Raw genomic sequence first — 14431 nt, forward strand, 5'->3', positions numbered from 1 at the left:
GTTCCCCCATTGATAAATTTGATGACCTTACACCAAGGCCAACCTTAGAAACCCCGGGCCCCATAGAGCCCCCCCCCCCCTCCAAACTGTTCCCCCATTGATAAATTAGATGACCTTACACCAAGGCCAACCTTAGAAACCCCGGGCCCCATAGAGCCCACCCCCCTCCAAACTGTTCCCCCATTGATAAATTAGATGACCTTACACCAAGGCCAACCTTAGAAACCCCGGGCCCCATAGAGCCCCCCCCCCCTCCAAACTGTTCCCCCATTGATAAATTAGATGACCTTATACCAAGGCCAACCTTAGAAACCCCGGGGCCCCATACAGCCCCCCACCCCCCAAACTGTTCCCCCATTGATAAATTCAATGACCTTACACCAAGGCCAACCTTAGAAACCCCGGGGCCCCATACAGCCCCCCCCCCCAAACTGTTCACCCATTGATAAATTATATGACCTTACACCAAGGCCATCCTTAGAAACCCCCGGGGCCCCATACAGCCCCCCCCCCCCCCCTCTCCTTTTCTAGCAAAAAAGTAGATTTTCACAGGTAGGAGCGAAGTGGTACAAAGTAGTTAAGGGATGTGGAGACGGGCAGGAAGGGGTTAAACAGGAAATTGGACATAAATGAAAAATGTGTGCACACAGCCAGTCAGACGGTATTTTCTACTAATGTATATCTGTATCAGCGGACGGAGATGACGGGAGGCGGTGAGCCCTCGGCGGTGTCTCTCCGGTCCCATTGTCACTCGGAGTTTACACAACAAGCGGCAGGTGGTGGCGGAGGTTTTCCCGGAACGCGGATCGGGTTACCAGATTTTCATTTTATCAACATGAATTCAATGCGGAGCCAGGGAGGCGCTGCCACCGTCTTCCCATGGCATTGCTTTGTAAACACCAGGTGGTGGGGGGGGGGGGGGGGGGGGATGGGGGGCTATTTTATACTGCCAGCAGATCTCAGGGTCATGAAAGATCCCCAGCATGTGCCTGGGAACGAGGGTCCGAAAACCAGTCAGTATCCGGTGTGACCACCATTTGTCTCACGCAGTGAACACATCTCCTTGGCATAGAGTTGATCAGGTTGGTGATTGGTTCCTGTGGAATGTTGGTCCTCTCCTCTTCAATGGCTGTGTGAAGTTGCTGGATATTGGCAGGACCTGGAACACGCTGTCCTATACGCCGATCCAGAGCATCCCAAACATGCCCAATGGGTGACATGTCCGGTGAGTATGCTGGCCATGCAAGAACTGGGATGTTTTCAGCTTCCAGGAATTGTGTACAGATCTTTGCACCATGGGGCCGCGCATTATCATGCTGCAACATGAGGTGATGGTCGTGGATGAACGGCACAACAATGGGCCTCAGAATCTCCTCACGGTATCTCTGTGCATTCAAAATGCCATCAATAAAATGTACGTGTGTTCCTTGTCCATAACATACGCCTGCCCATACCAAAACCCCACCCCCACCATGGACCACTCCATCCACAACGTACGCCTGCCCATACCATAACCCCACCACCACCATGGGCCACTCCATCCACAACGTACACCTGCCCATACCATAACCCCACCGCGGGCCACTCCATCCATAACATACGCCTACCCATACCATAACCCCACCGCCACCATGGGCCACTCCATCCACAACCTACGCCTGCCCATACCATAACCCCACCCCCACCATGGGCCACTCCATCCACAACCTACGCCTGCCCATACCATAACCCCACCGCTACCATGGGCCACTCCATCCACAACCTACGCCTGCCCATACCATAACCCCACCGCCACCATGGGCCACTCCATCCATAACATACGCCTGCCCATACCATAACCCCACCGCCACCATGGGCCACTCCATCCATAACATACGCCTGCCTATACCATAACCCCACCGCCACCATGGGCCACTCTATACACAACGTACGCCTGCCCATACCATAACCCCACCGCAACCATGGGCCACTCCATCCACAACCTACGCCTGTCCATACCATAACCCCACCGCCACCATGGGCCACTCCATCCATAACATACGCCTGCCTATACCATAACCCCACCGCCACCATGGGCCACTCCATCCACATTATCATGCTGCAACATGAGGTGATGGTCGTGGATGAATGATACAACAATGGGCCTCAGGATCTCCTCACCGTATCTCTGTGCATTCAAAATGCCATCAATAAAATGTACCTGTGTTCCTTGTTCATAACATACACCTGTCCATACCATAACCCCACCGCCACCATGGGCCACTCCATACGCCTGCCCATACCATAACCCCACCGCCACCATGGGCCACTCATCCACAACATACGCCTGCCCATACCATAACCCCACCGCCACCATGGGCCACTCCATCCACAATGTACGCCTGCCCATACCATAACCCCACCGTCACCATGGACCACTCCATCCACAATGTACGCCTGCCCATATTATAACCCTACCCTCACCATAGGCCACTCCATCCACAATGTACGCCTGCCCATATTATAACCCCACCGCCACCATGGGCCACTACATCCACAATGTACGCCTGCCCATACCATAACCCCACCGCCACCATGGGCCACTCCATCCACAATGTACGCCTGCCCATACCATAACCTCACCGCCACCATGGGCCACTCAATCCACAACATATGCCTGCCCATACCATAACCCCACCGCCACCATGGGCCACTCCATCCACAACGTACGCCTGCCCATATCATAACCCCACCACCACCATGGGCCACTACATCCACAATGTACGCCTGCCCATACCATAACCCCACCGCCACCATGGACCACTCCATCCACAACATATGCCTGCCCATACCATAACCCCACCGCCACCATGGGCCACTCAATCCACAACATATGCCTGCCCATACCATAACCCCACCGCCACCATGGGCCACTCAATCCACAACATATGCCTGCCCATACCATAACCCCACCGCCACCATGGGCCACTCCATCCACAACGTACGCCTGCCCATATCATAACCCCACCACCACCATGGGCCACTACATCCACAATGTACGCCTGCCCATATCATAACCCCACCGCCACCATGGACCACTCCATCCACAATGTACGCCTGCCCATACCATAACCCCACCCCCACCATGGGCCACTCCATCCATAACATACGCCTGACCATACCATAACCCCACCGCCACCATGGGCCACTCCATCCACAACCTACGCCTGACCATACCATAACCCCACCGCCACCATGGGCCACTCCATCCACAACCTACGCCTGCCCATATCATAACCCCACCACCACCATGGGCCACTACATCCACAATGTACGCCTGCCCATACCATAACCCCACCGCCACCATGGACCACTCCATCCACAATGTACGCCTGCCCATACCATAACCCCACCCCCACCATGGGCCACTCCATCCATAACATACGCCTGCCAATACCATAACCCCACCCCCACCATGGACCACTCCATCCACAACGCTGACATCAGCAAACCGCTCACCCACACCAAGCCATACACGCTGTCTGCCATCTGCCCTGTACAGTGAAAACCGGGATTCATCCGTGAAGAGAACTCCTCTCCGAAGTGCCAGACGCCATTGAATGTGAGCATTTGGCCACTCAAGTTGGTTACAAGATAAACTGCAGTCAGGTGGAGACCCCGATGAGGGCGACGAGCATGCAGATGAGCTTCCCTGAGACGGCTTCTGACAGTTTGTGCAGAAATTCTTTGGTTATGCAAACTGATTGTTGCAGCAGCTGTCCGGGTGGCCGGTCTCAGACCATCTTGGAGGTGAAGATGCTGGATGTGGAGGTCCTGGGCTGGTCTCAGACCATCTTGGAGTGGAGATGTTGGATGTGGAGGTCCTGGGCTGGTCCCAGACCATCTTGGAGGTGAAGATGCTGGATGTGGAGGTCCTAGGCTGGTCTCAGACCATCTTGGAGTGGAGATGTTGGATGTGGAGGTCCTGGGCTGGTCCCAGACCATCTTGGAGGTAAAGATGCTGGATGTGGAGGTCCTGGGCTGGTCTCAGACCATCTTGGAGGTGAAGATGTTGGATGTGGAGGTCCTGGGCTGGTCTCAGACCATCTTGGAGGTGAAGATGCTGGATGTGGAGGTCCTGGGCTGGTCTCAGACCATCTTGGCGGTGAAGATGCTGGATGTGGAGGTCCTGGGCTGGTCTCAGACCATCTTGGAGGTGAAGATGCTGGATGTGAAGGTCCTGGGCTGGTCTCAGACCATCTTGGCGGTGAAGATGCTGGATGTGGAGGTCCTGGGCTGGTCTCAGACCATCTTGGAGGTGGAGATGTTGGATGTGGAGGTCCTGGGCTGGTCTCAGACCATCTTGGAGGTGAAGATGCTGGATGTGGAGGTCCTGGGCTGGTCTCAGACCATCTTGGCGGTGAAGATGCTGGATGTGGAGGTCCTGGGCTGGTCTCAGACCATCTTGGAGGTGAAGATGCTGGATGTGAAGGTCCTGGGCTGGTCTCAGACCATCTTGGAGGTGAAGATGCTGGATATGGAGGTCCTGGGCTGGTCTCAGACCATCTTGGAGGTGAAGATGCTGGATGTGGAGGTCCTGGGCTGGTCTCAGACCATCTTGGAGGTGAAGATGCTGGATGTGAAGGTCCTGGGCTGGTCTCAGACCATCTTGGAGGTGAAGATGCTGGATGCGGAAGTCCTGGGCTGGTCTCAGACCATCTTGGAGGTGAAGATGCTGGATGTGGAGGTCCTGGGCTGGTCTCAGACCATCTTGGATATGAAGATGCTGGATGTGAAGGTCCTGGGCCGGTCTCAGACCATCGTGGAGGTGAAGATGCTGGATGTGGAGGTCCTAGGTTGGTGTGGTTACACGTGGTCTGCGGTTGTGAGGGTGGTTGGATGTACGGCCAAATTCTCTGAAACGCCTTTGGAGACGGCTTATGGTAGAGAAATGAACATTCAATTCACAGGGGAACAGCTCTGGTGGACATTCCTGCAGTCAGGATGCCAATTGCACGCTCCCTCAAATCTTGCAATAGCTGTGGCATTGTGCTGTGTGATAAAACTGCACATTTTAGAGTGGCCTTTTATTGTGGGCAGCCTAAGGCACACCTGTGCAATAATCATGCTGTCCAATCAGCATCTTGATATGCCACACCTGTGAGGTGGACGGATTATCTCAGCAAAGGAGAAATGATCACTAACACAGATTTACACAGATTTGTGAAGAATATTGGAGGGAAATCGGCCTTTTGTGTACATAGAGAAATTCTGAGATCTTTGGGTTCAGCTCATGAAAAATGGGGGCAAAAACAAAAGTGTTGTGTTTAGAATTTTGCTCAGTGTTATAAAATAGGATGGAGGCCACACCAGCCGAATCAAACTGGGATTTAAGGGGTTACCAAAAAAAATGCCCTTGTTATAGGTGCAGGCCATTTAGGTTCCTCCCGAAATCTAGCCAAAAACCTCCCAGAGATGACGATCCTGTCCTGCCTTGGTGCTAAGACGTTGCTAAGCCACTCCCAGCCATTACAGCTCACACCCACTGTCCTAAGTGCAAGCTTTCAGTGGATAATGCCTTTGTAAAGGTGTAGGCCATTTACACACCTCCCGAAGTCTAGCCTAAAAAACTTCCAGAGATGGCATCATCCTGCCCTGCCTGGTTGCTAGGACGTTGCTAAGACACTCCTAGCTATTACTGCTCACATCCACTATCCCAAGAGCGAGCTTTCATTGGACAATGCCCGTTAGAGGTGTAGTCTATTTAGGTTCCTCCCATAATCTAACCGAAAACCTCCCAGAGATGGCATCATCCTGCTCTGCCTTGTTGCTAGGACGTTGCTCAGACACTCTCAGTCATTACTGTTCACACCCCTCACAGTCTCAAGAGCAAGCTCTCATTGGATAATGCCCTTGTTAAAGGTGTAGGCCCTTTACACACCTCCAAAAGTCTAGCCGAAAAACTCCCAGAGATGGCATTATCCTGCCCTGCCTTGTTGCTAGGATGTTGCTAAGACACTCTCAGTCATTACTGGTCACACCCATGGTCCCAAGAGCAAGCTCTCATTGGATAATGGCTGTTATAGGTGTAGGCCATTTAGGTTCCTCCCGAAGCCTAGCCAAAAAACTCCCAAGGATGGCATCATCCCACCCTTCCTTGTTGCTAGGACTCTGCTAAAACACTGCCAGACATTACTGCTCACCCCCACTATCACAGGAGCGAGCCCCCCTTGGATAACGCCCTTTTTATAGGTGCAGGCCATTTAGGTTCCTCCCAAAGTCTATCCTCCCAGAGATGACGATCCTGTCCTGCCTTGGTGTTAAGAGGTTGCTAAGCCACTCCCAGCCATTACAGCTCACACCCACCGTCCTAAGAGCAAGCTTTCAGTGGATAATGCCCTTGTTAAAGGTGTAGGCCATTTACACACCTCCCAAAGTCTAGCCAAAAAACTTCCAGAGATGGCATCATCCTGCCCTACCCGGTTGCTAGGACGTTGCTAAGACACTCCTAGCTAATTACTACTCACATCCACTATCCCAAGAGCGAGCTTTCATTGTATAATGCCCCTGTTATAGGTGTAGGCTATTTAGGTTCCTCCCAAAGTCTAGCTGAAAACCTCCCAGAGATGGCATCATCCTATCCTGCCTTGTTGCTAAGACACCCCCGGCCATTACTGGTGAACTTCACTTTGAGGGACACAGAGATTCATAAACAGGCGGGTTATACTGCCACCTTCAGGAAAGTTGGGACTCTGGCATACAGAAGTTGTAACCAGCCCCATTATGACCCCTCATTTACCCAGCATGCCTCAGTTTTTGCTAGTGTCCTAGGAGGTTGGATGCCTTTCCTTCAGCTCTAGTGAGGAAGCCTTCTAGCAAAAACTGAGGCACGCTGGGTAAATGAGGGGTCGTAATGAGGCTGGTTACAACTTCTGTATGCCAGAGTCCCAACTTTCCTGGAGGTGGCAGTATAACCCGCCTGTTTATGAATCCCTGCGTCCCTCAATGGATGATAAAGAAAGTTTGGTTATAGGTGAAGGAATTTACACCACTTACCCCGACATCATCATCATTCTGTATGAGCTGAGAATGGCCGAACAGACGCCTCTTCAGCATGGGCTCCACCAGGGTCAGATACACCATGTAGAGCAGGAGGAGGCCTAGGATGGACAGGTAGATGATGATCGTCACCTGCAGGGGGCAGAATATCTCATGTTATCACCTGTGAAGCCCAGACTCAGATGGGGGCACAAGCAGGCGGGGAGACCCCGAAGGGGGCACAAGCAGGCGGGGAGACCCCGATGGGGGCACAAGCAGGCGGGGAGACCCCGATGGGGGCACAAGCGGGCGGAGAGACCCCAATGGGGGCACAAGCGGGCGGAGAGACCCCAATGGGGGCACAAGCGGGCGGAGAGACCCCAATGGGGGCACAAGCGGGCGGAGAGACCCCAATGGGGGCACAAGCGGGCGGAGAGACCCCAATGGGGGCACAAGCGGGAGGGGAGACTTCAATGGGGGCACAAAACGGGCAGGGAGATCCTGATGGGGGCACAAGACGGGCAGGGAGATCCCGATGGGGGCACAAAACAGGCAGGGAGACCCCAATGGGGGCACAGATGTATGGTGGCTCAAGAAGGGTTTAAAGATAGATGCTACACCACCCCCCCCCCCGACACCAACCTTGATGGTGATGGAGCTCCGTTCTTCATATTTGCACTCACAGCGCAGGCAGTACGCCTCCACGTCCGGACCGGGGACCGGCATGGGGATGACTACATGGAGACAATCACTGGAGGGGAGAAGAGAGTCACATGTTACACGGAACTGCATGAGCCGGGTGAATAAAGTGGCAACACAATTTACTGTCCTGAGCACCCTGCAGTGTTATCAGCCCTGCCTGGTTTACCTCTGAACTACAGAACACCTCCATCCTATATTATGGAGAGAGGGTGGTGTTCTGAAGTCCTAGGTGGACTATGCTTCTCCTCTCCTACTTATCACTCCACCACTCCCTGCCAATCTCCTCACCAACCCTCCACCACCCCTCCCCATACCTCCACAACTCCTCACCAATCCTCCACAACTCCTCACCAATCCTCCACCCCTCCCCATACCTCCACAACTCCTCACCAATCCTCCACCACCCCTCTCCATACCTCCACCACCCCTCCCCATACCTCCACAACTCCTCACCAATCCTCCACCACCCCTCTCCATACCTCCACCACCCCTCCCCATACCTCCACAACTCCTCACCAATCCTCCACCACCCCTCTCCATACCTCCACCACCCCTCCCCATACCTCCACAACTCCTCACCAATCCTCCACCACCCCTCTCCATACCTCCACAACTCCTCACCAATCCTCCACCACCCCTCTCCATACCTCCACCACCCCTCCCCATACCTCCACAACTCCTCACCAATCCTCCACCACCCCTCTCCATACCTCCACAACTCCTCACCAATCCTCCACCACCCCTCTCCATACCTCCACCACCCCTCCCCATACCTCCACAACTCCTCACCAATCCTCCACCACCCCTCTCCATACCTCCACAACTCCTCACCAATCCTCCACCACCCCTCTCCATACCTCCACCACCCCTCCCCATACCTCCACAACTCCTCACCAATCCTCCACAACTCCTCACCAATCCTCCACCCCTCCCCATACCTCCACAACTCCTCACCAATCCTCCACCACCCCTCTCCATACCTCCACCACCCCTCCCCATACCTCCACAACTCCTCACCAATCCTCCACCACCCCTCTCCATACCTCCACCACCCCTCCCCATACCTCCACAACTCCTCACCAATCCTCCACAACTCCTCACCAATCCTCCACCCCTCCCCATACCTCCACCACCCCTCCCCATACCTCCACAATTCCTCACCAATCCTCCACCACCCCTCTCCATACCTCCACCACCCCTCCCCATACCTCCACAACTCCTCACCAATCCTCCACCACCCCTCTCCATACCTCCACAACTCCTCACCAATCCTCCACCACCCCTCTCCATACCTCCACAACTCCTCACCAATCCTCCACCACCCCTCTCCATACCTCCACAACTCCTCACCATCCCTCACCATACGTCCACAACTCCTCCAGCGCCCCCTGCTCCTCACCAACCCTCCAATGCCCTTCACCAATCCTCCACTAAAGCCCTTTACCAATCCTCCACGAACCTTCCAATGCCCCTCACCAACTTTCCAATGCCCCTCACCAACCCTCCAACGCCCCTCACCAACCCTCCAACGCCCCTCACCAACCCTCCAACGCCCCTCACCAATCCTCCAACGCCCCTCACCAACCCTCCAACGCCCTTCACCAATCCTCCAACGCCCCTCACCAACCCTCCAACGCCCTTCACCAATCCTCCAACGCCCCTCACCAACCCTCCAATGCCCCTCACCAACCCTCCAACGCCCCTCACCAACCCTCCAACGCCCCTCACCAACCCTCCAACGCCCCTCACCAATCCTCCAACGCTCCTCACCAACCCTCCAACGCCCTTCACCAATCCTCCAACGCCCCTCACCAATCCTACAACGCTCCTCACCAACCCTCCAACGCTCCTCACCAATTCTCCAACGCCCCTCATTAACCCTCCACTGTCCTTCCCCAATCCCCCACCACTCACCAGTCTTTCTGTGTGGTGTTGGTGTTGTAGATCTTCCCGGGTTTGTCCTTGTATGGAGGACAGATACACTTGCAGCGCACGTCTTCAGATTTCTGCAATACAGAGAAGAGGATTTTCTCATACTACAAATAATCCGACATTCTGACCTCAGATTGGTCCTCATAGTGAGGTGAAGGGACTGGGCGGAGCTCCAGGACGGCTTTATGGTCAAAGTCCGGGGGCGCAGGGGCTTCCTAACCCCGCGCTGCCGCTGTCCCTGCCACTCGTAAGGCTGTCCCTGCCAGCTGGATGGGAGGGTGATGGGGAAGAGCGAGAAGCGAGGGACGGAACTGACCGAGATGACGTCACCGGCGTCCTCACAGCGCCTTTTGCAGAATGCGCATTCAGAAGATGAGAGCTTAAGAAAGGAGCGCGCATCTTCTCCATCTTCTAAATGTACATGCTCCGCAACGCGTTGCGGACACGCCGGTGACGTCATCAGATGGGGAGGGGTCTCAGCATAAATAGGGAGGGGACTCAGATGGGGGAGGGGTCTCAGTGTATACAGGGAGGGGGCTATGAAATGGGGGGTGATCGTGTATATAGAGAGGGGACTAAAAGATGGGGAGGGGTCTCATTGTATATAGGGAGGGGACTATGAGGAGGGGTCTCATTGTATATAGGGAGGGGGACTATGAGATGGGGGAGGGGTTTCAGTGTATATAGGGAGGGGACAATGAGATGGGGGGAGGGGTCTCCATGTATATAGAGAGGGGACTATGAGATGGGGGAGGGGTTTCAGTGTATATAGGGAGGGGAATATGAGATGGGGAGGGGTCTCAGTGTGTATAGAGGGAGGGGACTATGAAATGGGGGAGGGGTCTCAGTGTATAGAGGGAGGGGACTATGAGATGGGGGAGGGGTCACAGTGTACATAGGGAGGGGAGTATGAGATGGGGAGGGCTCTTAGTGTATATAGGGAGGAGACTATGAGATGGGGAAGGGTTTCAGTGTACATAGGGAGGGGACTATGAGATGGGGAGGGGTCTCAGTGTAAAAAAGGGAGGATACTAAGATGGGGGAGGGATCTCAGTGTATGTAGGGAGGGGGGGGGGTCTATGAGATGGGGAGGGTTCTCAGTGTATATAGGGAGGGGACTATGAGATGGGGAGGGGTCTCAGTGTATATAGGGAGGGGACTATGGGATGGGGAGGGGTCTCAGTGTATATAGGGAGGGGACTATGGGATGGGGAGGGGTCTCAGTGTATATAGGGAGGGACTATGGGATGGGGAGGGGTCTCAGTGTATATAGGGAGGATACTAAGATGGGGGAGGGATCTCAGTGTATGTAGGGAGGGGACTATCTGATGGGGAGGGGTTTCAGTGTATATAGGGAAGGGACTATGGGATGGGGAGGAGTCTCAGTGTATATAGGGAGGATACTAAGATGGGGGAGGGATCTCAGTGTATGTAGGATGGGGACTATGAGATGGGGAGGGGTCTCAGTGTACATAGGGAGGGGACTATGAGATGGAGAGGGGTCTCAGTGTACATAGGGAGGGGACTATGAGATGGGGAGGGGTCTCAGTGTATGTAGGGAGGGACTATGGGATGGGGAGGGGTCTCAGTGTATATAGGGAGGGACTATGGGATGGGGAGGGGTCTCCGTGGATGTAGGGAGGGACTATGGGATGGGGAGGGATCTCAGTGTATATAGGGAGGGGACTATGAGATGGGGAGGGGTCTCAGTGTATGTAGGGAGGGACTATGGGATGGGGAGGGGTCTCAGTGTATATAGGGAGGGACTATGGGATGGGGAGGGGTCTCGGTGGATGTAGGGAGGGACTATGGGATGGGGAGGGATCTCAGTGTATATAGGGAGGGGACTATGAGATGGGGAGGGGTCTCAGTGTATGTAGGGAGGGACTATGGGATGGGGAGGGGTCTCAGTGTATATAGGGAGGGACTATGGGATGGGGAGGGGTCTCCGTGGATGTAGGGAGGGACTATGGGATGGGGAGGGATCTCAGTGTATATAGGGAGGGGACTATGAGATGGGGAGGGGTCTCAGTGTATGTAGGGAGGGACTATGGGATGGGGAGGGGTCTCAGTGTATATAGGGAGGGACTATGGGATGGGGAGGGGTCTCGGTGGATGTAGGGAGGGACTATGGGATGGGGAGGGATCTCAGTGTATATAGGGAGGGGACTATGAGATGGGGAGGGGTCTCAGTGTATATAGGGAGGGACTATGGGATGGGGAGGGATCTCAGTGTATGTAGGGAGGGGACTATGAGATGGGGAGGGGTCTCAGTGTATATAGGGAGGAGACTATGAGATGGGGAGGGGTCTCAGTGTATATAGGGAGGAACTATGGGATGGGGAGGGGTCTCAGTGTATATAGGGAGGGACTATGGGCAGGGGAGGGGTCTCAGTGTATATAGGGAGGATACTAAGATGGGGGAGGGGTCTCAGTGTATATAGGGAGGGACTATGAGATGGGGAGGGGTCTCAGTGTACATAGGGAGGGGACTATGAGATGGGGAGGGGTCTCAGTGTACGTAGGGAGGGGACTATGAGATGGGGAGGGGTCTCAGTGTATATAGGGAGGAGACTATGAGATGGGGAGGGGTTTCAGTGTATATAGGGAGGGACTATGAGATGGGGAGGGGTCTCAGTGTATATAGGGAGGGACTATGAGATGGGGAGGGGTCTCAGTGTACATAGGGAGGGCACTATGAAATGGGGAGGGGTTTCAGTGTATATAGGGAGGAGACTATGAGATGGGGAGGGGTCTCAGTGTATATAGGGAGGGACTATGAGATGGGGAGGGGTCTCAGTGTATATAGGGAGGGACTATGAGATGGGGAGGGGTCTCAGTGTACATAGGGAGGGAACTATGAGATGGGGAGGGGTCTCAGTGTATGTAGGGAGGGGACTATGAGATGGGGAGGGGTCTCAGTGTATGTAGGGAGGGACTATGGGATTGGGAGGGATCTCAGTGTATGTAGGGAGGGACTATGGGATGGGGAGGGGTCTCAGTGTATATAGGGAGGGACTATGGGATGGGGAGGGGTCTCAGTGTATATAGGGAGGAGACTATGAGATGGGGAGGGGTCTCAGTGTATGTAGGGAGGAGACTATGAGATGGGGAGGGGTCTCAGTGTATGTAGGGAGGAGACTATGAGATGGGGAGGGGTCTCAGTGTATATAGGGAGGAGACTATGAGATGGGGAGGGGTCTCAGTGTATATAGGGAGGAGACTATGAGATGGGGAGGGGTCTCAGTGTATGTAGGGAGGGACTATGGGATTGGGAGGGATCTCAGTGTATATAGGGAGGGACTATGGGATGGGGAGGGGTCTCAGTGTATATAGGGAGGGACTATGGGATGGGGAGGGGTCTCAGTGTATATAGGGAGGGACTATGGGATGGGGAGGGGTCTCAGTGTATATAGGGAGGGACTATGGGATGGGGAGGGATCTCAGTGTATGTAGGGAGGAGACTATGAGATGGGGAGGGGTCTCAGTGTATATAGGGAGGAGACTATGAGATGGGGAGGGGTCTCAGTGTATATAGGGAGGGACTATGGGCAGGGGAGGGGTCTCAGTGTATATAGGGAGGATACTAAGATGGGGGAGGGATCTCAGTGTACATAGGGAGGGCACTATGAAATGGGGAGGGGTTTCAGTTTATATAGGGAGGGACTCTGAGATGGGGGAGGGGTGTATGAGGTGAGGGCGGTCCCCCGATATGTCGGACTCTCACCTTTCCCTCCTTGTCATCCTTATCCTCGGAGCGGACTGACACCAGCAGCAGGAAGAGGACCGCAGCACAGACCGACAACCCAGCCCCCCGGAGCGCCGCCATGATTACACTCCTCTGTCACCTGACTCCGCTCAACTTCCGCCCCACTTCCGTCCGCCTGTGCACCGTCCAATACTGTCCCCGGGACCCGGAAATCCCCGAACATCAGTTCCACCCTTCACATCTCCGCCCTGAGCTGAGCGCAACACCGCCATCTAGAGGAAATACCGAGTACTGCATACAGAGCCACAGAGAGGGAGAGGAGAACTGATACCATCCCCTCCCCCACATCATCTATATGTAGAGGAGACATCGGAGTGTACATTTTTGTTTATTAACAATAATAAAAACATATTTACATAAATACAGAATAAATAAATGATATATAAACAAACAAAAAGTAGCTTACTTCAGCATAAAAAATAAACTAGTTTTTTTGCAAGAAAATATAAACAGAAACAAATATACAAACCGAGATATATTATTATTATTATTATTATTATTATTATTATTATTATTATGCAAAACAAAGTCCCAACCTCCACCCAACCCCCCCTCAGGCCAAGAAATGATTACACATTGATCCCATGCATGCAATTTTTTTCCAAAAATCCGATTTTATAAAAATCTCGGGGATGTGAAAGGACAGAAAGAAAATCCGCACACCCAGAGACTGACAGACAGCAGCTACGGGGACCGGACATTCCTCCACGCCTTTCTCCAGGCCCCCGGCCTCCACCTGTCCTTCTCAAGACCCCGAATCTTCTCAACCTCACCCAGAATATTGCGCACCACCACCTCAACAGGAAGGACTTTTTTTCTGAGTGGAAACCTGACACCGTGCATTCCACATGAAGTAACGGAATACTAAGCTAACTAGAAAAAGTGTCTCAAAATCAAAATCTCGATGTGTCTCAAAAGACCCATATGACCACTCCGCATAACTTAAGCGGCAAAGGAAAGGGATACCCGGAGCCCCACCCACCCCCTTATAGACTTCTATATTAAAGGGGC

The 14431-nt window shown here is 53.7% G+C and overlaps 1 protein-coding gene across 2 annotated transcripts in view; it reads right to left on the minus strand.

Annotated features, from left to right (window-relative positions):
• TMEM9B (TMEM9 domain family member B) overlaps positions 1-13536 on the minus strand; it is a 17188-nt gene extending 3652 nt beyond the window's left edge. For both annotated transcript variants that reach the window (XM_082270794.1, XM_082270793.1), the window contains exons 1-4: positions 13379-13536; positions 9634-9725; positions 7660-7768; positions 7036-7170 (exon numbers count right to left, since the gene is read on the minus strand). In XM_082270794.1, coding sequence (XP_082126920.1) covers positions 7036-7170; positions 7660-7768; positions 9634-9725; positions 13379-13480 — 438 coding nt within the window. In that variant the 5' untranslated portion in view covers positions 13481-13536. The remainder of the gene's footprint in view (positions 1-7035; positions 7171-7659; positions 7769-9633; positions 9726-13378) is intronic.
• Between the last annotated feature and the right edge of the window lie 895 nt (positions 13537-14431).

This window comes from Pelophylax lessonae, assembly GCF_965119305.1.
Source record: "Pelophylax lessonae genome assembly, chromosome: 10".
Lineage (NCBI taxonomy): Eukaryota > Metazoa > Chordata > Amphibia > Anura > Ranidae > Pelophylax > Pelophylax lessonae.